Consider the following 22,989-nt stretch of genomic DNA (forward strand, 5'->3'; position numbering starts at 1 on the left):
ACCTCGCACCCTACACAAAAATTAACTCAAAATGGATCAAAGACCTCAATATAAAAGACAGTACCATAAAACTCCTAGAAGATAATGTAGGGAGACATCTTCAAGACCTTGTATTAGGAGGTCGCTTCTTAGACCTTACACCCAAAGCAGAAGCAACAAAAGAAAAAATAGATAAACGGGAACTCCTCAAGCTTAGGTTTCTGTACCTCAAAGGAATTTTTCAAAAAGGTGAAGAGGCAGCCAACTCAATGGGAAAAAATTTTGGGAAACCATGTATCTGACAAAAGACAAATATCTTGCATATATAAAGAAAACCTACAACTCAATGACAATAGTACAGACCGCCCAATTATAAAATGGGCAAAAGATATGAAGAGAGTTCTCTGAAGGGGAAATATAAATGGCCAAGAAACACATAAAAAAATGTTCAGCTTCATTAGCTATCAGAGAGATGCAAATTAAGACCACAATGAGATACCTTTTCACAATTAGAATGGCTGCCATTAAACAAACAGGAAACTACAAATGCTGGAGGGGATGTGGAGAAATTGGGGCTCTTATTCATTGTTGCTGGGACTGTATAATGGTTCAGCCACTCTGGAAGTCAGTCTGGCAGTTCCTTAGAAAACTAGATACAGAGTTACCCTTAGATCCAGCAATTGCACTTCTCAGTATATACCCGGAAGGTCTGAAAGCAGTGATGTGAACAGATATCTGCTCGCCAATGTTCATAGCAGCATTATTCACAATTTCCAGGAGATGGAAACAACCCAAATGTCCTTCAACAGATGAGTGGATAAATGAAATGTGGTATATACACACGATGGAATACTACGCAGCAGTAAGAAGGAACGATGTCGTGAAACATATGACAACTTGGATGAACCTTGAAGACATAATGTTGAGTGAAATAAACCAGGCACAAGAAGAGAAACATTATATGCTACCACTAATGTGAACATTGCTGGGGGGGAATGCAGGGGGTGTTGGGCTTCCCCACCTCGATGGTTGCTGATGTGCCCACAGACATTGGGGACTGGTGATTTGATGGGCTGAGCCTTTAATCATGGCACTTGCCCTTGGGAAGACTGTTGCTGCAAAGGAGAGGCTAGACCTGCTTATAATTGTGAGTAAGAGCCTCCTCCCGAATGCCTCTTTGTTGCTCACATGTGGCCCTCTCTCTCTAGCTAGGCCAACTTGGCAGGTGAAATCACTGCCCTCTCCCCTATGTGGGATCTGACAAAATCCCCCTTGCAATGTGGAATATGACTCCCAGGGAGGAATCTGGACCTGGCATTGTGGGATGGAGAACATCTTCTTGACCAAAAGGGGGATGTGAAAGGAAATGAAATAAGCTTCAGTGGCTGAGAGATTCCAAAAGGAGCCGAGAGGTCACTCTGGTGGGCACTCTTACGCATAACATAGACAACCCTTTTTAGGTTCTAATGACTTGGAATAGCTAACAGTAAATACCTGAAACTATCAAACTACAACCCAGAACCCTTGAATCTTGAAGACGATTGTATAAAAACGTAGCTTATGAGGGGTGATTGGGAAAACCATATGGACCACACTCCCCTTTGTCCAGTATATGGATTATGGATGGATAAGTAGAAAAACAGGGGCCAAAAAAAAAAAAAAAAAGGCATCCAGTATTCTTTTTTACTTTAATTGTTCTTTTTCACTCTAATTTTTACTCATTACTTTTGTGTGTGTGGTAATGAAAATGTTCAAAAATTAATTTTGGTGATGGATGCACAACTATATGGTGGTACTGTGAACAATTAATTTTACACTTAGTATGACTGCATGGTATGTGAATAGATCTCAATAAAATTGAATTATTAAAAAAAGTAAAATGAGCACTACAGTATAAATGCATTTCATTCAAATCAGGTAAAATAGTAAAAGGAATTAGAAAAAAAAAAAAGCATGAAATGATGTAAAATATTACTAAACAATTTCCCATCAAACCCAACCAACCTGGAGGCTGCAGCTTCCTGCGGGCAGGCAGGGCCGGCGCATGGTGAGGAAGGCTGCAGCCACCCCACGCCGCGCAAAGAGCGGCCAGCCGCTCCCCAGGCCCAGGCCCAGGCCATCTTCAACTCTGCACCCCACCGCCCCAAGTAAACCCCTTTCAAAGTGGGGGAAATGCTCTGAGGGGATGTGAGCCTCCACGGTAAATATATGGTCAGAGCAAACCCCGTTCGCACACGTGCAAGAGCTTGGCTGCTTCTGTCAGTCGGCCTTTCCTCCAGAAGGCAGGCTCCACCTCCACCTCCTCCTGGACAGCTCGCCTCAGCCTTCCAGAGAACAGGAAAGACAGACAGACAGCCTGGCACGGGAAGGCCCTTAGGGGGTCCGAAGCCCTCGCCCCGGCCTCACGGCCCACGGAGGGGCAGCCCCGGAGCTGGGCATGGAGCCCAGAACTGCTCCCACCACAGCTCCTTGGGGCATTACTCGGCAGCCCAGGCCCCACCCCAAGGGACAGCACAGTGGGTCCCCTGACACCTGCCAACCCAGTCAGGCACAGAGCAGGACAGACACGGCCCGCATCACCTCAACAACCAGCAGGCAGAGCAGGGACCCGGACCCTCAAGTGCCCTGGGCCACAAGGCCAGCCGGCAAGGAAGGACGGACGATGTGGGAATGGCCACCGGGACCGAGAGGATGTGCCCAGGAACCAGCACCCGCGCCGGAGCAGAGGCCTCCTGCTGCTCGCACTCCGTAGAAGGTGCTTCCCGGCCGGGAGGAAAGGCCTCACCAGGGCCTCAAGGCCCGACACGATTTGGGAGTCACAGGTTTTCGGGTCTTAGCAAACGGCGCCCCTGTCCGCAGAGGGGTGCGCGGTACATGGACCCTCTGGGCGCCTGGGCGTGCAGCCTTCAACCTGGGAGGAGCCCACAGCAAACACCTCAAGCGTTCACGCTCGGTGGCTACTCCAGAACAGACACCGAAGAGACACCGCCTCCATCAGCTCGGGTTCTCCCGCCATGGGAGGGTCAGAGCTCGCTGGATTTCAGGGTGGCTGTACCCCAGTTTCAGTGCTAGTTGCAGTTTGGGTGCTGCCTCTCGGCCTCTGTGGCTGTGATAAAGGGGCCATAAGCTGTTGGGCGGTGGTGACGACTGCCTGCCCTTCAGGGCCTGGAGCAGTTTCACTGAGGACCAGATGAGAGTGTAAAATAAAGTTAGAAACTACATGTTTTTAAGCTTAATCCATTCCAGTGGGCAGGAATCCACTGCACAGGGGACCTCCAAGGATACTATCTTAGCTGCAGCGTGGCCACCTGGAGGGCAGACGCTGGGCGCCAATGGAGCCAGGAGAGAAAGGACAGGCCATCCCACGAGCGGGGAGAGCCCAGGACCAGGAGCGCCGGCAGCCAGCCCCAAGATGCCACAGTCTTCAGAGAAAGCAACGCCTGGCTGACGTCTGGATTTGCCCCCCAGACTCAAAACTATAAGCCAACAAATTCCCATTGTTCAAACCAACCCACTGTATGGAACTTGTCATAGCAACCTGTTCCAGTTTGGTAGAGCTGCCATTATGCAAAACACCAGAAATGGGTTGGCTTTTATAAAGAGGATTTATTAGGTTACAAATTCACAGTTCTAAGGCCATAGAAGTGTCAAACTAAGGCATCAATAAGAGAGTATCTTCACTGAAACATGGCCGAGGGTGTCCAGAACACCTCTGTCAGCTGGGAAGGCACGTGGCTGGCATCTGCTGCTCCTTTGTTGCCGGGTTATGTTTCAAAATGGCTTTCTCTAAAAGGGCTCTGGGCTTGTCTCTCTTAGCTTCTCTACCTCAGCTCCTGGGCATCCGTGCTTGTTCTCCCAGGGCGTTTCTTTTGAAGTGTAGGGGGTCCTCTCTTAGCCTTTCTGAGGCAAACTCTGGGCTTCATCTCTCAGCTTAGCATCTCCACACATCCTTCTGTCTGCATCTCCAAGCTTTATCGCTAAACATCTCTTAGCGTCAGCAAGCATCTAGGTCTGTGTCAGCTCTTAGCTTCTCTCTTAAATACTCCAATGAACTAATCAAGATCCACCTTAAATGGGTGGGGTCACATCTCCATGGAAATAATCTAATCAAAATGTCTCACCTACAGGTAGGTGGGTCCGATCTCCGTGGAAACAACCTAATCAAAAAGTCACTCTCTAATCAAAAAGATTAATAAGTCCGTCCCCACAAGACTGCCCTAAAGAACATGGCTTTTCTGGGAACATAACAGATCCAAACTGGCACACAGCCGGGAAACCAAGCCAGATGCTGTGGTAGGTAATTTTGAATGAAATAAGCCAGACACAAAAGGCCACATATTTTTTGATTTCTCTCATATGAAATGCCAGGACTAAGCAAACACATAGAGACAGAAAGCAGCATAGTGGTCACCAGGGGTGTGGGGAGGGGGAATGGGGAACTACTGCTAAATGAGTATGAGTTTTGGTGTGGGATGATGCAAATGTTCTGGAAATAAATAGTGGTGAAAGTTACACAATATTGTCAATGTACTAAATGTCACAGAATTGTTCATTTAAAATGGTTAAAGTGATTTTCATGTTGTATATATTTTACCTCAATTTTAAACAATGAATAAAAAGGCATGAGATGTGTGAAGTGGCGAGACACAAGAAAATCGATACAAATTAGGAACACACATACCAGCAATAACTACTCAGAAAAGATCATCAAAATGGCAGCTCATTAACAACCCCAAATAGAAAACAGCCCGAGTCGCCTTACAGAGGACGTGGCCCAGAGAAACGACAGGCCTTTTTCCGAAGGGAAAGAAAAGGTCTCACTGATGAAAGCAACTTACTTGGAAAGACTACGTGCTATTTTAAAACTCTCAAATTGGTTTATAGGTTTAATGACCTTCCAGTTACAATTCCCAAAAGATTTTTTTAGAACTGAAATAACTCAAGTCTACCTAGAAGAATAAACAGAAAAGAATTATCAAAGAAAGGTCCAGAAAAGACACAGACAAGAGCCCCAGAGGCTAAAGCGCATTCGGCCGAGTGCCCGGGGATGGCAGACGGCCCTACAGCGGGAGGAGGGCGTCCACCCCCTGCCTCCATGACACACCCGCGGAAGTCAAGCAGGGCCCAGGTGCCAGGGACAGATGGAATCCAGGGCTTATGGGGTTGGTGGGTGCCACATAGCATCCTCCAAACTGAGTGAGGGGCAGGACCCCCGAGAAAGACTTCACCCCAAACCCCAGGCGCCAGCCCCGCGGGGCCTCGTCCTTCACGGCGGCCTCCTCGCCCTCCGCCAGCACCCAGGGCAGCGCACGACTTGAAGTCCAGAAAAGCACGTGTACAGCTGGGCTGTGCTTGTATGCCAACCCTACACCATTACAGCAAGTATATTTCATTGCAAAAAAGTGCCACATCAGAAGAGAAACCTGATTAAAATTGAAGCCAAATAAGAGAATTCAAATAGAGTCGAGAGGCTGTCCTGGAGGTTACTCCTATGCAAGCTTCAGCTAGATATCCCAAATGGCCATAGTATGAGAAGCCCAAGTCAACAGTAGTCCCCAAAACCCTAAGAATACCCAGATCCCTGAGATCTAAAAAATTTCACTCACTAAGTTCACTCTTCAGAAACCTAAATCCTCCAGAGAGCTCCTATGCCAGCTAAGTCTCTCAAATTCAGAGGCAATAACCACTTCAATAACATCAACCAGGTGTGTCCCCTTTTCCCATGATGTCGACACCCCTTTTCAACAAGAACAGGTTAGGGTGGTCACTGCCTAGACATCCCTGAAGATCAGGGAAGGGATTAAACTAGAGGAAGGAGTAGCAACAGACAAGATGGAATTTAACAAAGGATTATGAATACTCAATCTCTATATAAATTTCCTTTTTCTTATTTGCTAAGGTACTTGAATAGCTAGAAGGAAAGAATTGACAAGGTGGAACCTTTGAAATTTGCTATATAGCTACTTGTTAACTTGTAATCGTATGTTATATTTCACAATAAGGAAATAACTGAAAACTGTGGAACTGTAAGCCATAATATGCTTTGAAATTTGCTAATGAAATTGCACTTGGAAAGTAATCACTTCTATGTATATGTTATATGCCACAATAAAAAAAAAAAAGATTAACAAACATCGAAGCCGAACTCTGGGCCGTGTTCACGGCAGTCCGCGGAGGCCGCTGGGCAAGGGCGGGGCCGGGGCACTGCTCAGTGGGCGCCCGCGGAGGACCCGTTTATTTTATTAACAGCCGGGTTTTCAAGTGTAACTTGTGCCGTTTTTATTTGGGAATTAAATCTGTCCCGGGTAGCAATCCCAGAAGAGTTTTATAGCCAAGAAGAAACAATAAATTAACAACCATAAATAAGCAAGAAAACCTCCCAGACACTGGGGCCTCCGGGAGGAGGGCCTATGGGAGCAGGGGGGCAGGACAAGACCTGGGAAGGCGGGGCGGGCGTCTGTCCCTCCACCCCTCTGTCCCTCTCTCTGCGGCCGTCTTGCTGTCAGGCAGCTGGCTGGGGTGGCACTGTCTCTCACACAGGCATGCTTGCGGGTCCCTGTATGGGGAGGGGACGGGCCCCCACCCCAGACCCTCGGCCCAGGGGATGCTGCCGAGAGCGCTGGGGTGGTGGGCACAGCTCTGGTGCCCAGGGGAGGACTGAGGACGCAGGCCGAGCGGACAGCAATGCGCAGTGCGCAGAGAGGTCCCAGCCGAGTGGGAACAGAGGCGGGCAGTGCCCTCCACCATGGGCTGTGGTCGCCTGCTCACCACCTGGCATCCGGCTGAGTCGCGGGCACGTTAGGGAAGGCTGAGGTCCCCTCGCCCTCAGATGCACCTGGGCCCAGGCACGGAGCTGGTCCTTCGTCACGAAGGGCTCCGCCCCGGGGTGGTGGCAGCCGCTCGCTGATGGAGCCCAGCGCGGCCAAATACTTCCTGCATCAATACGTGAAAAGCCACTAAAATGGCAACTGTGGAAGCAGGAAAAGGGCTAGGGCATTAGGCACAAGGCCCAGGTGAAGACTACGATTAATTACAGCTGCATTTAAAGCAGGCACAGCGGTATCGGGACATAAGGGAACACCGGAACACACTGTCAGCTTCGTAGCAACGTAAATCTCTTGAGCTTAAGACCTGTGCTCAAGGTGATTATGTAACTGAATATCCTTGTTCACAGGAACAAGGTTTTAATACTTCCTTGTTCATGGAAGTATCACATGTTCAAGGAGTATGACGTGTGCACCCTGCTCTCAAATGTTCAGAAGAAAGATGAAAAAGAGAGAGAGAAAGGGAAGGGAGAGAGGGAGGAAAGGTAGCAAAATGCTAAAATCGGTGGCTCTGTGTATCTGTGGGGTCGGGTGGGGGTACGCTGGACTTCTCTGCATGGGGTGTGCCAGTTTGGATGTATTGTGTCCCCCAGAAAAAGCCATGCTCTCTGGCGCAATCTTGTGGGGCAGACGTATTAGCGTTGATTAGGTTGGAACCTGTTGGTTCAGTGTTTCTACGGAGATGGGACTCAATCAACATCGGGTGCAGCCTTTCACTGGATACTTTCCATGGAGGTGCGGCCCCACCCACTCAGGGTGGGTCTTCGCTGGATCACCGGAGTCCTTTAAAAAGAGCCACACGGGCCCAGAGAGCTGCATCTTAAAGACATTTTGAAGACGGACGTTGGAAACAGACTTGCTCCAGAGAAGCTAAGAGAGGACAAAATGCCCCAAGAGCTGAGAGGGGAGCTGGAACACAACCTGGGATCAACAGACACCAGCCACGTGCCTTCCCAGCTAACAGAGGTTTTCCGGACGCCATTGGCCATCCTCCTAGTGTAGGTACCCGATTGCTGATGTGTTACCTTGGACACTCTATGGCCTTAAGACTGTAACTGTGTAACCAAATAAACCCCCCTTTTACAAAAGCCAATCCATTAAATGTATGGTGTGTGAATATAACTCTATAAAATTGTAGGAAAATATATATATAGGAGTAAAAGTGTTGGAGAAAACATGGTGAGAGGGATGATGCCTCACCAATATGGACTAACTACAATGTGTAAACTCAGAATTGAATCTTAGAACATAGCCTAACGTGGACACAACAATTGCAATAGTCCCTAGATTGTAAGCTCTTACAGCAGTTAACTCTATCCCTGAAGTGTAAGGCCTATCTCTAAACTTTGAGATGCTGATCCCCTAGCATATCTTGTCACAAACATTGGGACTGGCGGTTTGATGTGCTGAGCCCTCGAGCATGGGACTTGCCCTTATGAAGCTCATTACCACAAAGGAGAGTCTAAACTTGTATGTAATGGTGTCTGGGAGTCTCCCCGAGTGCCTCTTTGTTGCTCAGATGTGGCCCTCTCTCTCTCTGTAACTGGGCCATCTCGACGGGTGGACTCGCTGCTCTCCCCCCTGCGTGGGGCCCGACTCCCGGGGGTGTAAATCTCCCTGGCAACACAGAGTATGACTCCCGGGGATGAATGTGGACCCGGCATCATGGGACTGAGAGTATCTTCTTGACCAAAGGGGGGATGCAAAATGAGACGAAATAGTTTCGGTGGCTGGGGGATTCCAGGTGGAGTCGAGAGGTCACTCTGGTGGACATTCTTGTGCACTATATAGATAGCACCTCTTGGGCTTTGGTGTATTGGAAGAGCTAGAAGTAAATACCTGAAACTACCAAACTCCAACCCAGCAGTCTGGACTCCTGAAGACAATGGTATAATAATGTAGATTACAAGGGGTGACAGTGTGATTGTGAGGACCTTGTGGATCATGCCCCCTTTATCTAGTGTATGGATGGGTGGAGGAATGGGGATAAAAACTAAAGGACAAATGGGGTGGGACGGGGGGATGATTTGGGTGTTTTTTTTCACTTTTATTTTTTATTCTTGTTCTGGTTCTTTCTGATGTAAGGAAGATGTTTGGAGATAGATTGTGGTGATGAACGCATAACTATGTTATCATACTGTGGACAGTGGATTGTATATCATGGATGATTGTATGGTGTGCGAATGTATTTCAATAAAACTGAATTTAATAATAATAATAAAAAAAAGCCAATCCATTTCTGGTGTTTTGCATAACGGCAGCATTAGCAAACCGGAATATGAGGTTTCTACAATTTTTGCAACTCTTCTGTGTTTGAAATGATTTCAAAATAAAAAGTTAAAAATAAAATAAAAACGGAGGCAAAAAACACAAACAATACTAGAGAAATAAGAAAGAATCAGAATAACATGCACCAGGCGGCCAGCGGTCTTGGGGCAGGGCTGGGTAGGGTGCAGTCATATTTCAGAATGGAAAGAAGCAGGAAATACCGTTTCCCCTCAAAACCCAGCGTGAGACATAACTCTCCGACACCTACAAGTGGACAGGTGTGTACTTACACGTGGCTCACCGAGCCAACTCTGCTGGGACAGCTGAGACAAGCGCCGAGCCCCAGGCCACCTACAAGGAAAACAGAGAAGTCAGTCAGTGTCACCCGGCCAACCCCACCACGTGGCCCCTGCTCTCTCTGTGGCCCCCTCCAGCTTCCCGAGCCCGTTCCGAGTGCCAGGAGGTGTCAGAGTGCCGCCGAGTGAGGAGCCGGCTCCTGTCAGGAAACGGAGTGTCCGGGGTGGCTCCAGGGAAAGGAGCCCCAGGCCAGCCCCAGGAGGAGACCACGCCGTGAGCCGAGGCCACCGGAGGCCGGGCTGCTGGGCTCCCGCTGGGTGGGGGTGCCCAAGGCTTCCAACACCAGACAGACCCCCAGGGCAGTGCCCCACCCAAATGCCACCTGAGGGCAAGGGCACGACAGCGGCCGGAAGACAATCCCAAAGTCAGCCTTTTCTTGGACAAGGAAGGAAATGGGGAGGCGCACACAGTGGTTCCGGGATTTTGGTGTTTTTTGTGGTCAGCCCATACTCCTAACGCTCAAAGGTGGGTTTGTGTGTGCGCCACATTCGAGGACCCCTCTGATCAGACCACATGCGGGGGGCATTGGGACGTCGGCGTGGGGCTCTGTGCAGACCACAGACCCACCAGGGGTCCCGGCAGCCCCCGCCTGTGGGGAGGAGCCTCAGTCAAAGGTTCGGTGCAGATGCTGGTGACGCTGGGAGCACTGGGTCCTCCACGCCCAGCTCTCTGTACCAAAGGTTACCTGTGCCTCAACATTTAAAAACACACGCAGGGAACACGCCACACCCTCCTGTTCTGGCCAAGGGCCCAAGGGCCCGGATCTCCTCCTTCCCTCGGCAGCCATCTGAGGCAGGGCCTCTTCCCAGGGCCCTGACTGTGCCCCCTGCCCTCCCCAAGGGCCGGGCTCGGTGGCCCCTCCTCTACCACAGTCCCACCAGCAGGCACATGGATGCCACACCGCCCAGCCCAAAGCCGAGGAAGCAAAACCGCCCCTCCCTGAGCCCAGGTGGAGGTAGCAACTGCTCCCCTCCAAGGGGCTCTGTCCACTTGCTGCCCCATGTGCTCCCTGCTGCTCCCCGCCAACATGACCTGACAGGCCTCAGGCCCCAGTGCTCCCAGCCCAGGTGCTGCCCCACACTGAGCTCCCATCGCAGGGCCCTCCTGCGGGCCACCCCTCCTTCCGGAAGGCCCTCCCCGCCCGGCCTGAGACACCCCCACCTGGAGACCTCACTGGTCCCCAATGCCTGACAGTGCCCCACCTGCCCCCACCCGCCCACAACCAGGCCTGTGCGGGCCCAGTCAGTCCTGCTGCTGACCCCCGGCCGGCTGGGCAGGTGGGGGTGGCACACAGCTCCCTCCCAAAGCGTGTGGTGCAGAGCGGCAGGGCTGGGCCAGGATGGGGCGGAGGGGGCCCCTGACCAGCACCACCCGGCCAGCCGGGCAGGGTCAGCTCCCCAGGACAGGGCCTGTGGTAACAGCCCCCCGAGACGACTGCTGCTCTGGCTCCCAGCCCACCGGTGAGAAAAACACCTGACAAACCCCAGCAGAGGTGCCCTCCACCTGTCCAGTGCTCCAGGCAGCCAAGGCAAGGCTGAGAAACCGCCACCGCCCAGCAGCCACCAGGTTGTGGTGCCCCGTGGCCCTGTGGGACCTGGAGGGGTCCTGGGCGGAAACCAAGTCCCCCCACGGCAGGGCCTGCTGAGGCTGACTGCCCCGCACAGTCCTGCACACACCTGACGGCACGTGCCGCTCGGCAAGGCCGGCCCCTCCGGTTCAGGGCAGCCCTCGGAGGACTCGGGGCCCAGGCTGCCCGTGCTTCCGACCAACTGGCTACAGGTTGAGGGGTTCCCACCCCCTAAAGTCCGGTAACCCGCTGGTGTGGCTCACAGAACTCACTGAAAGCGCTGACCTCATGATTAGCGGTATTACAGTAATAGACACAGACCAGGAGCCCAGAGAGGGGGCACCGAGGGTGAGGCCCCGGGGAGTGGGGAGTCCCGCTCCAGCTCAGCAAGGCTGTTATCACCGGCTGCGGGCCCCGAGTCCCTGCGGAGCGGCTCCACGGGCATGAATGCGCCCCCCCTCCCCCAGCAGGGCCAGCCTTCCTGGGGTTGTGCCCCCCCCTCCCCAGGCCACCCCTCCAAGGATGACCGGAAGACATGCCCCTCCCTGGAACTTCCCAAAGGTTTTCAAGAGGTTGCTGCCACTCGGGCAGAAACCGGGGACAAGGGCAGCTGAGTTTCCTGATGGGCACTGACTGAGGCAGGCCCGAAGGAGAGTGGCACTTTGCTTAAGAATGTTTTCAAGGTCGGCTCAAGTGTTGTAACCCAGGTAGTGCTGAGGTAAGGCCCAAGGGGAGGGGAAGCTGGGGGCCGCGGCAACCCAAACCAGGGCCCTGATTCTCCTGCAAGAAACTGTTCCAAAGCCACTCCCGGCCACCTGGGTCCAGGTCCTCCAGCTGCGCCCACCACCCACCGCCCTGCCCAACCTCCCCAGCTGCCCTCCAGCCCCCAGCACACACGCCCCCATGGCCGGCCCTGCCTCCCCCCACCTTACCTCACTGAAGCCACTGCAGCCTTCCAGCTGTCAACCCCTGGCCCAGCTGCACCCCAAAGGCCATGCTGGGCAAGGCAGGTGAGGCAGGGATGCCAGGAGCTGTGCTGGGTGCCCTCCCACATGCCACCTGCTCTCATCGCCCCCACTATAACCACGAGGCAGCCACTCTGTCTCTGCTTTACCAGGTGAGGAAACTGAGACTCGGCAGGGGAAGCGGAGAGAGCAGGACGCAGATCCAAGAGCCTGTTGTGGCACAGGCCCTGCTGCCCGCAGGGGGCCTCCACACAAGGCTGCCAGACAGGGCTCAGGGCACCCTGGGGTCTGAGCACTTGAATCCTCTGAGGACCTGACAAGAACCAAGGCCCCACCCCAGAGAAAGGCCTCTGCACACACAGCTGGGGTGGGGTTCCTGTCTGCTCCCCTCAAGTCCAGCCTGCACCCCACAGGGAGAACCCTGGGGCAAGCACGGCACAGCCCGGCTCTGGGCCCTGACCTCCCTCTCGGTCCCACCACAGAGCAGCTGGATAACCGCCAGCCATCAGGCCTCTGCAACAGGGCAGGGGACAACCAGAGAAAGAATCTGCTGTTCCTGGGATGATGAAACCACACCCCAAAAAGATCAGGCAAATCCTAAACCATAAACCTGCTGCAGAAATGTGAGTTGGCAAAAGTCCTTAGAGCATCACCCTTAACACTTCCAAGACAGGAGAGACAATGCCGTAACAGTGGAACCAGACATGGGCTACTGCTACCTTTCTCGCCACTCCAGCCCCAGTCCCAGCTGCAGCTTAACGGGCCACAGAAGTAACACCTTTTCTTAGGAAACATACATGGAAGTATTCAGTGTTCAGTGACAACGACAGGAACTGGGCTTCTTGTGGCGGATTCATTAACCGGTAAACAACTTCATATTATCCTAAGCCTGTCAGCGTACAGGGCAGGTATTATCCTGACACCAATCTTACAAAATAGGGAAAAACTCAGAAAGGTTGAATACTTTAAAACCGGATAACCATGGGCATTCACCAGCGAAGTCAGGAAGTGGCCGAGGGCCACACTGCTGCTCAACATGGTCCCCGCCCTCCTTAGCCCCATGACACGGCAGCCGAGGCAGACGAGGGTTACAGGTGTCGTAGTGTGCAGGTAATAGAACAGTCTCCCTAAAAAAAACCTAAAAGAACCTCTGAAGACCTAATGCAAGCACTCTGTAAGTCAACCCAAATGAAACACATAACATGAAAATCCTGGTTCTCTCCAAATCAGCCCGTAAAATTCAATGTAATTCAAAAACAAAAAACAAAAAAGCCAGAGATAACTGCCAAAAATGGAACCAGGCTGTGAGCTTTACATCAGTGTTAAATTTCCTACAGCTTCCTGACTGTGCTTAAGAAGCGAAATCCTCATTCTCAGGAAACACACATGAAGCATTCAGTGATCAGTGAGCAATGTGTGCAACCTATTCCCAAACGTTTAGAAAAAAGGTAAAATGATAAAGGCGGTAAATCTGGATATCTGGGTTTCTGGGTAGAGAATGTTGGAGTTGTCTAGATTGGTTTTGTATTATTTTTGCGACTTCTTATGAGTTCAAAATTTATTTTAAAGTGAGTTTTGAGAGAGAGAGAGAGAGAGAGAGAGCATGCGCAAGCAAGAGCTAGCACCTGCCTTTTACACCCGGTTCACACCTTAACCCCCAGGCGCCCCAGGCGTGAGTGTGATGTGGACCCCAGGTTTGAGGGCCTCCTCCAGGTCTCCCTGCTGAGCTCCCGGGAGGCGCTCATCTGGCAATCGGCCCACCCAGGGGTTCACAGCCCGCGCAGAGCCGCGGGGTGACCGGATGCGCACCCTCGCGGCCCCAGGCTCGCCAGGACCGGCCGCCTCTGGGCCTGGGTCCTCTTCCGCACAGCACCGGCCCCGCGGACCGTAATGACTCGTGGGGGCGTCAGCATCGACCTCATCGGGCTCCCACCGCACCTCTCCTGCGACTCCGCAGGTCCTGCCCGCCAGCGCGCGCCCTGTCACGGGAGCTGCGTCTCAGGACCCCCGGCCCGGCCAAAGCAGGACTGTCCCCACGCGTGGACGCCGCGGAGGGCGCGCTGGGCTGCCCGTCAGCTGCTCGTCTCTCAAACTTTCCTCAGCAGCGCGGGCCGGTCGTCTGAGGTCACCGCACGGGAGGACAGGGTGACAGCGCCACCTCCCCACGCCAGGCGCACAGCGCGCAACGGGACCACGGGCGCCAAGGGCGGCGGGGGCTCCCCAAGGCCCACCCGGCTCGACAGGGACCACGGCAGCTCGAGCCGCGGGGAGGCGGCCCCGACCCCCGGACCCCGGTCCGGTCCCCCTGCCGCAGAGCGCGCGCCTCGATCCGCCCTGCCGGGGACCCCGCCCCGCTCCTTGTCACCGCCCTGGGCGCGTCGCGGGGCGCCGGCAGCCGGGAGTGGGGGTCGCCGCGCCCCCAGCCCCCGTCCAGCGCCGCTTACCCCGCGGGACGGCGGCGCGGGCGGCGGGAGGCAGGTGAGCCCCCGCGCCGCGCAGGCTCCTCAGCAAAATGGACGCCATGTGCCCGGCGCCGGCGACCCCCGCTCGCCTGCTCCTCCTCCGCCCCCCTCCCGCCTCCTCCGCGGCTCCTCGCCGTCCGTAGCCTCGGGCGGGCGGGACGGGCGGGCGGGCTGGGCCCGCGCGGTGGCGGTTGGCGGCGGACGGCGGGCGCTCAGCTCAAGACCCGGCGCCGGCCTGCGGCCACTGGCCCGGGCACAGACGTCCGGCGGGCACGGGGCGGGGCGGCCAGAGGCCCGCTCCCATTGGGCCTCCGGCGCCCGCCCGCCTCCCGCTGAGGCCGGGCCGCCCCGCCTGAGGACTACAGCTCCCGGCGTTGCAGCGGGCGCCCGGAAGAAGAGCCGCGCCCCCCGTCTGACAGCCGGGCCCCGCGCCCATCCGGGCGGCCGGGCCCAGGCCGGCCTCGAAATTACAGCTCCCGGCGTGCCCCGCGGCGGCTGGCCTGCGTGTGCCGTAGAACCACAGGCCCCGGGATGCAACCGGGGCGTCCTCGCCCAGGCCGCTCCGAATTACAGCTCCCAGCGTGCACCGGGGCGTCCTGGGCCGGCGGAGGGCTGGGGAGGCTGGGCGGCGCTGCATCCTGGGTCTTGTGGTTCCGCAGCAGGGGCCAATGGCGCGCGGAGGGAGCGGTCGGCGCCTGCGCAGGCGGCCGCCCATTCCTCGTCCTGGCGGCTGTAGCGGACCCGGAACTTCGCAAGAACCGAGCCCTAGGCCGACACTTAGCCGACGCTCCTGGGAAGCTCTGGGGAAAGGTCCGGGTGGAGGCCGGAGCCCCGGTCCTCAGCCCGGTGGGCAGGGCAGAGGCTCCCGGCCAGGGCTGTGGCGGGGGGCGCATGCTGGGGTGGCGAGGCCGAGGCCGAATTCGGGCCTTCCGGGAGGGGCACGGCCGCCTCGGCAGCCACTGGCCGCTCCGTCGCGGCTCCCAGAAGCCGCCCTCCTTCCAGCCTGGCGCCAGCGCTGCCCACTCCAGAGCGAGGAGAACCCGGTTGCCTCTTGGCAGCCTGTGACCCCCACGCGCCACCTTCCCCTTCCTTAGATGGGGATCACATACGCAGGGATCGTGGGGGGATTCAAATAAGATGACCCAGGGGATGCAGGCTAGAAGAATGTGGGGCCCAGTGGAACCCCAAGCCCCAGCCTTAGCTACTGGAAGTCTGTCCCGGCCAGGTCTGCTCACAGGCTGCACCCCAACCCAGGCATTCGCCACACAGGTTCCCACCCCCCCAGCGTTTCTCCCCTGGGGCCCTGTCCCCTCTGGCCCTCTGCCTGGGAGGCTTTCCTCCTTCTTCTTGCCCTGACCCCTCTGGGTCTGTCCTGCTAACTGCAGCAACCCCCCTCAGCCCAGCGCAGGACTGAGTGCAGGCTCAACGCATATCTGCCCCATGGGGTGCACAGCTGTGGTGCTCCTGGTCCAAAGGCATGGGCCAGTGCTCGAAGGAACTAGCCTGGACCTCCATGAAGGGAACCTGCCAGGTGCAGTGACCCAGGATGGACCTAGACTCCCACCCCAGCGGGGAGGAAACCCCGGCTAATGCAGGGCATTTTGGTGGAAATGGCTGTCTCCAAACTCGGAAGCGATGGCCTCAAGCCCTAAATGTAGCGTGACCTGAGCACACTTTCACCAGAGACCTCTGGGATCTGTGGCCCAGAGAGCCTTGCTCCCTTTCTACACCCCAGGAGGCTTGAGCCCAGAGCCCGCACGGACTAGCCTTTATAGACCAAAGTTAGGCCTAGTGGTGGACGTTGTCCAGAGAGCTCAGAGTGGCCCTGCCCCAAGCCACTGAGGGGCAGGAGGGAGGGGCCCTGTGGAGGGAGAGGTCAAAGCCCACCCCCTATGATCCTCTGGGGTCCCCTCGCCAGACGTGGCAGTTTGAAGCACTGGACAAACTGGGTGGGGAGGTGCCGGGTTTGAGAACAACGTAGCCACACTCTGCTCACCTGCCCTTAGGGACCAGGAGCTCCTGCTGGGTCGGGTGGGCAGCAGGTGCCATAACGGGTAGCTATAGAGGGGCTTCACGCAGCCCCGACAGGGAGGGGCTACCGAGAATTCATTTTTTACAATGAAATCAGCTTCATTGATTTTTCTGGTTATCTAAATAACTAAAAAAATCCATAAAATTTAAACACACCAATAAAAAACAAGTGTACAGTTTGACCATTCCAAGGTATAAAAGATAAGTATAAAGAAACAAGTGATGTTACTACTGCAAAGGAAAGGCTAAGTCTACTATAATTGGTGCCTAAGAGTCACCCCCAGGGAACCTCTTTTGTTGCTCAGATGTGGCCTCTCTCTCTAAGCCAACTCTGCAGGTAAACTCAGTGCCCTTCCCCCTACATGGGACATGACTCCCAGGGGTTGTAAATCTCCCTGAAAATGTGGGACATGACTCCTAGGGATGAGCCTGGACCTGAATCATAGGGATTGAGAACATCTTCTTGACTGAAAGGGGAAAGAGAATGAAACAAATAAAGTTTTTGGTGACTGAGAGATTTCTAATGGAGCCCAGAGGTCATTCTGGAGGTTATTCTTATTCGTTTTATAAACATCCCTTTTTAGTTTTTAGTGTATTGGAATAGCTAGAAGGAAGTACCTGAAACTGTGGAACTGCAACGCAGTAGCCTTGATTCTTGAAGATGATTGTATAGCTCTTAAGGTGTGACTGTGTAAATACAAGATTCTTGTGACCGACACTCCCTTTATCCAGTGTATGGACAGATGAGTAGAAAAATGGGGACAAAAAGCAAATGACTAATGGGGGGGGGTGGGATGTTTCAGGTGCTCTTTTTTAGTTTTATTTTTATTCTTTTTTTTTGGTGTAATGAAAATGTTCAATAATTGTGATGAAGACACAACTATATGATGGTGCTGTGAACCATTGATTGTACACTGTGGATGATTCTATGGTATGTGAATATATCTCAATAAAACTGAATTAAAAAAAGAAAGAAAGAAACAAGCGAAACTCGGGACTCACTACTGGCCACCCGTCTGTGCTGGAGGCACCTGCTTCCTGGGGCACGGGCTCAGTGCAGCAGGATCGTCTTTTAATCTTTTTCTTCCTCTTCTCTGTTTTTTGGTGCTCCTCCCCACCCTCTGCCTTACGTAGTCCCGCGTGAGGACAGAAGCGAGCAGATTAGAGAATTTAGTAGCCCAGGAGTGGGTAGGGAGCAGGGCACCGGGGGCCCTGGAAGCACCTGGGTCTCACTCCAGCCATGGCTCCCTGGGGTGCAGGGCGGGTCTGGGCCTGTGTTGGGGTTTTGGGGTTTTGCCTTGAAGGACAATGAAGGAAGAGAGTGAGGCTGGGGTGGAGGGTGCGTGCAAGGCCTGACTGGAAAGTAAACTGGGCAGGAGCAGGCAGTGGGGGATAGGGACTGGCAGGATCCTCGGCCCGTGGGTACCAGAGTGAGCAGCTGACAAGACGGGGATGTGCCCACTGGGAGGCAGAGGGCTCGCCCCCAGTGCCAGAGGCAAGGCCTGGGCGGGGAGTCCCAGAGGCAGGCCAGAGACCAGGTTGGGGGCAAGGGCCTTGGGGCAGGGGCTGATGGCCACCCTGCTGACCCTGGGAGCACGGCAGGGAGAGGCTTCCTTCCCGGCAGCGAGGGGAGCACGGCCAGCCCTCAGCCCCCCACTTGCCCCCTTGGTACAACCTGCCGCACAGCTGAGGGGCGCCCCGGACTGGGACATGGGGTGGGGGCATGCATCTGGATCTGGAGAACCTGAGACATCGGTCTTGGGGGGCCTGCTGGCTCCCCACCACAAAGTCTGTAACAGAACCCTGGTTTTACTGGGCACCTCAGCTCAAACGCTCCATCCCCACCTGCCCCGGCCGCTGGGTGTGGGATTCTGGGCCAAGGGTTTTAAGGGGAGAGGGGGCCTGTCTGCCTGTCCTGCTTCCTGCTGCCTGCTGGGCACTGTGGCTGGTGTGAGGGGCCGGGGATGTCCACCTCTGGGCCCATTTTACGCCCGAGTGGAGACAGTTCTGACTTTGGGGGCTGTGTGAGAGCTGAATGAACCCTCAGGAGTCCAGGGCACAGTCCCAGAAGCCATGCTGTCGGGTCCAGTGTGACACACATGCAGCCCGTGTCCTCACCGGCCATGGAAGTCTCACCCCTGGGCAGCCCTGCTCCCCTCGAGGAGGACGCAGCCAGCCCCAGGCCCCCTCCCCGCCATCACCCCTTCTCAAAGAGAACCTCCACTCTGACTTCTACTGCCCCAAACCACTTCTGCCTGTTTTTTTCACTTTATGTAAATGGAACCAAACCATGCATACTTTTGTGCCTGGCTTCTTCTCAGCGTCATGTCTGTGAAATTCATGAGCGTTGCCAGGGGTAGCAGTAATTTGCCATTTTGCCTTTCTGTGTAATATTCCACGGCAGGAAGTGAACATGCCCCAGTTGGTTTCTCAATGCCATAGTTGTTGGGCCCTAAAGCAGATAGGATGCAGTTTTCCAAAGCAGTGCTGGCAGCTTGCCCTGCCTGGTACAGCACACGCACCTGCTAGGGCCTGGCTTTGTGAGGACTGTGATTTTTTAAATGCAATTTTATTGAGATATAGTCATATAACGTACAATCCTCCAAAGTGTACAATCAGTTCACAGTATCATCATATAGTTGTGCATTCATTTCCACAATCTTTGAACATTTTCATTACTCCAAAAAAATGAAATAAAGATTAAAATAAAAAAGAACATCCAAGGCATCCCATTCCCCTCCTCCCCCATTGTTCCATTTATCTTTTTTAAAACAGTTTAATTGAGATACATTCACACACCCTACAGTCATCCACAGCGTACAATCGATTATTCACAGCACCATCATACATTTGTGCGTTCATCACCAGAATCAATTTTTGAAACTTTTCCTTACTCCAAAATAAGAATAAAAGCAAAAAAGAACACCTAAACCTTCCCATCCCCTCCATCCCACCCTATTCTTCATCTGATTATCCCCATTTTCCCACTCATCTGTCCATATACTGGATAAAGGGAGTCTGAGCCACAAGGTTTTCACAATCACACAGTCACACTGTGCAGTCTCCATAGTTATACAAGCGTCTTCAGGAATCGAGGTCACTGGGTTGCAGTTCGACGGCTTCAGGTGTTTCCCTCTAGCCATTCCAACCCACTGAAGACTAAAAGGTGATATCTGTGTAGCGTATAATACCCTCCAGAGTGACCTCTCGACTCCATGTGAAATCTCTCAACCACTGGAACCCTACTTTGCTTCATCTCTCTTCCCCCTTTTGGTCAAGAAGATTTTCTCAATCCCACAGTGCTGGGTCCAGGCTCATCCCCAGGAGTCACTTCTGCGTTGCCAGGGGGATTCACACCCCTGGGAGTCACATCCCATGTAGGGGGGAGGGCAGGGAGCTCACCTGCCGAGTGGGCTTAGAGAGAGAGGGGGCCACATCGAACAACAAAGGTGGTCTCTGGGTGCGGGGGACTCCTAGGCACAATTATAAGTGGGCTCAGCCTCTCCTTTGCAGCAACAAGCCTCACAAGGGAAAGCCCCCAGATTAGGTGCTCGGCCCACTGAATTGGCAGTCCTCAATGTTTGCAAGAAAATCATCAATAACCCAGGTGGGGAAGCCCAAAATTTCTGCATTTCTCCCCAGTTCCTCAGGGGGCCTGCAGATACACTTTTACTTTGTGCCCATATCACTCTGGGGTGTATCGGGATTTCACCCCAGCCTGAACAAACTCATGTTAGCGGTGTTTTTTTTTTTTTAATTCAGTTTTATTGACATATATATTCACATGCCATAAAATCATCCATGGTGTACAATCAACAGTTGATTAATGATGTCTTTTGATGAATACAAGTTCTTGATTTTAACAAAACCCAATTTATTAATTGTCTCCAATTTTTTGTGTGTGCTTTTTGTGATTTGTTTAAGAAATTTTGGCTTACCCAGGGTCATGAGGCTATTCTATGTTTTGTTCTAAAAGATTTATTGCTTTACCTTTCACATTTAGGCTTATGAAAATTTGTAACAGTTTTTGGTTTTCTTTTCTACATGTGAGGCAGGGGTTTCTTTGGTTTGCTAGAGCTGCTAAAATGCAATATACCCGAAATAGGTTGGCTTTTACAATGAGTTTATTAGTTCACAAATTTACAGTTCTTACATCATGAAAATGTCCAACCCAAGGCATCAACAGGAAGATACCTGCACTCTGGAGACAGGCTGCCGGCATCCGGGGCTCCTCTGTCATGTGGGAAGGCGCATGGCCAGCGTCTGCTGGTCCTTCTCTCTAGAGTTTTGTTGCTTTCAGCTTCTGGCTTCAGTGGCTTCCCCTTTGTTCTCTGTGGGTCCTCTCTTAGCTTCTCTGGGGCTTTTTCTGTGGGCTTCTCTTAATTTCATCTCTGAGCTTCTGCAGGTTTTTATCCTCTTATTAAGGAGGCGGGTCACATCTCAACTGAAACAATGTAACCAAAGGTCCCACCCACAATGGGTCTGTACCCACAGGAATGGATTAAAAGAACAGGGTCTTACCTGAAACTATCAAACTACAACCCAGAACCCATGAATCTCGAAGACAGTTGTATAAAAATGTAGCTTATGAGGGGTGACAATGGGATTGGGAAAGCCATAAGGACCACACTCCACTTTGTCTAGTTTATGGATGGATGAGTAGAAAAATAGGGGAAGGAAACAAACAGACAAAGGTACCCAGTGTTCTTTTTTACTTCAATTGCTCTTTTTCACTCTAATTATTATTCTTGTTATTTTTGTGTGTGTGCTAATGAAGGTGTCAGGGATTAATTTGGGTGATGAATGTAGCACTATGTAATGGTACTGTAAACAATCGAAAGTACGATTTGTTTTGTATGACTGCGTGGTATGTGAATATATCTCAATAAAATGAAGATTAAAAAAAAAAAGGGAAAGTTAAAAAAAAAAAAAAAGAAAAACAAGGAAAAAAAGATGTAGAGCCCCCTTGAGGAGCCTGTGGAGAATGCAGGGGTATTGGCCTACCCCACCTTGATGGTTGCTAACATGACCACAGACATAGGGGACTGGTGGTTTGATGGGTTGAGCCCTCTACCATAGGTTTTACCCTTGGGAAGACGGTTGCTGCAAAGGAGAGGCTAGGCCTCCCTATGGTTGTGCCTAAGAGCCTCCTCCCGAATGCCTCTTTGTTGCTCAGATGTGGCCCTCTCTCTCTGGCTAAGCCAACTTGAAAGGTGAAATCACTGCCCTCCCCCCTACGTGGGATCAGACACCCAGGGGAGTGAATCTCCCTGGCAACGTGGAATATGACTCCCGGGGAGGAATGCAGACCTGGCATCATGGGACGGAGAACATCTTCTTGACCAAAAGGGGGATGTGAAAGGAAATGAAATAAGCTTCAGTGGCAGAGAGATTCCAAAAGGAGCCGAGAGGTCACTCTGGTGGGCACTCTTACGCACACTTTAGACAACCCTTTTTAGGTTCTAAAGAATTGGGTAGCTGGTGGTGGATACCTGTAACTATCAAACTACAACCCAGAACCCATGAATCTCGAAGACAGTTGTATAAAAATGTAGCTTATGAGGGGTGACAATGGGATTGGGAAAGCCATAAGGACCACACTCCACTTTGTCTAGTTTATGGATGGATGAGTAGAAAAATAGGGGAAGGAAACAAACAAACAGACAAAGGTACCCAGTGTTCTTTTTTACTTCAATTGCTCTTTTTCACTCTAATTATTATTCTTGTTATTTTTGTGTGTGTGCTAATGAAGGTGTCAGGGATTGATTTTGGTGATGAATGTACAACTATGTAATGGTACTGTGAACAATCGAAAGTACGATTTGTTTTGTATGACTGCGTGGTATGTGAATATATCTCAATAAAATGAAGATAAAAAAAAAAAAGAACAGGGTCTTTTCTGGGGTATATAACAGCTTCAAACCAATACAGGGGTTAAAGATTATCTTTTTCCCCTATGGGTACAATATCAATCCAGCACCATTTATTGAAAAGACCACTATTTGCTCATGTGGTAGGCAGAATAATGGCCCCCCATAATGTTATGTCTAATTCCCAGAACTGATGAATATGTGATGTTAACATGGCAAAGGGATTTTGTAGATGTGAGTTCAAGTAAGGATCTTGAAATGGGAGAGTACCCTAGAGTACTTCATGGACCCAAAGTAATCACAAGGTCCCTAAAATGGAAGAGGGAGGCAGAGGGAGAGCTGATACCGTGAAGGTGTTTATGCCAGACGACAAAGCCAGAGGGGGCAGTCCCCATGAGACTGCCAGTTTGTTCACCAGCCACAAGTTCAGGAACCCCCAGGGCTACAAATTTGGGGGTCCCTGTGACCACCCTCAAGTTCAATAACTCGCTAGAACAACTCAGAACCCAGGAAAATGCTACTCTCATGAAGACAGCTTTAGTGGAGCAAAAAGATGTGATCAGAACCGGCCAAAGGAAGAAGCAGGTGGGGCCAGGCTGGGAGGGCCCCGCAGTGCGAGGCCTCCGTGTCCTCTCCCTCCTGGAACATGGGTGTGCCCACTCACCT

General features: G+C 52.7%; 1 protein-coding gene across 1 annotated transcript in view; it reads right to left on the minus strand.

The window, feature by feature from the left end:
- Nucleotides 1-14,504, minus strand: part of LETM1 (leucine zipper and EF-hand containing transmembrane protein 1) — a 39,410-nt gene extending 24,906 nt beyond the window's left edge. The window contains exons 1-2 of the mRNA XM_037829557.1: nt 14,405-14,504; nt 9,362-9,422 (exon numbers count right to left, since the gene is read on the minus strand). Coding sequence (XP_037685485.1) covers nt 9,362-9,422; nt 14,405-14,483 — 140 coding nt within the window. The 5' untranslated portion in view covers nt 14,484-14,504. The remainder of the gene's footprint in view (nt 1-9,361; nt 9,423-14,404) is intronic.
- Between the last annotated feature and the right edge of the window lie 8,485 nt (nt 14,505-22,989).

Source organism: Choloepus didactylus, chromosome 3 (assembly GCF_015220235.1).
Source record: "Choloepus didactylus isolate mChoDid1 chromosome 3, mChoDid1.pri, whole genome shotgun sequence".
Lineage (NCBI taxonomy): Eukaryota > Metazoa > Chordata > Mammalia > Pilosa > Megalonychidae > Choloepus > Choloepus didactylus.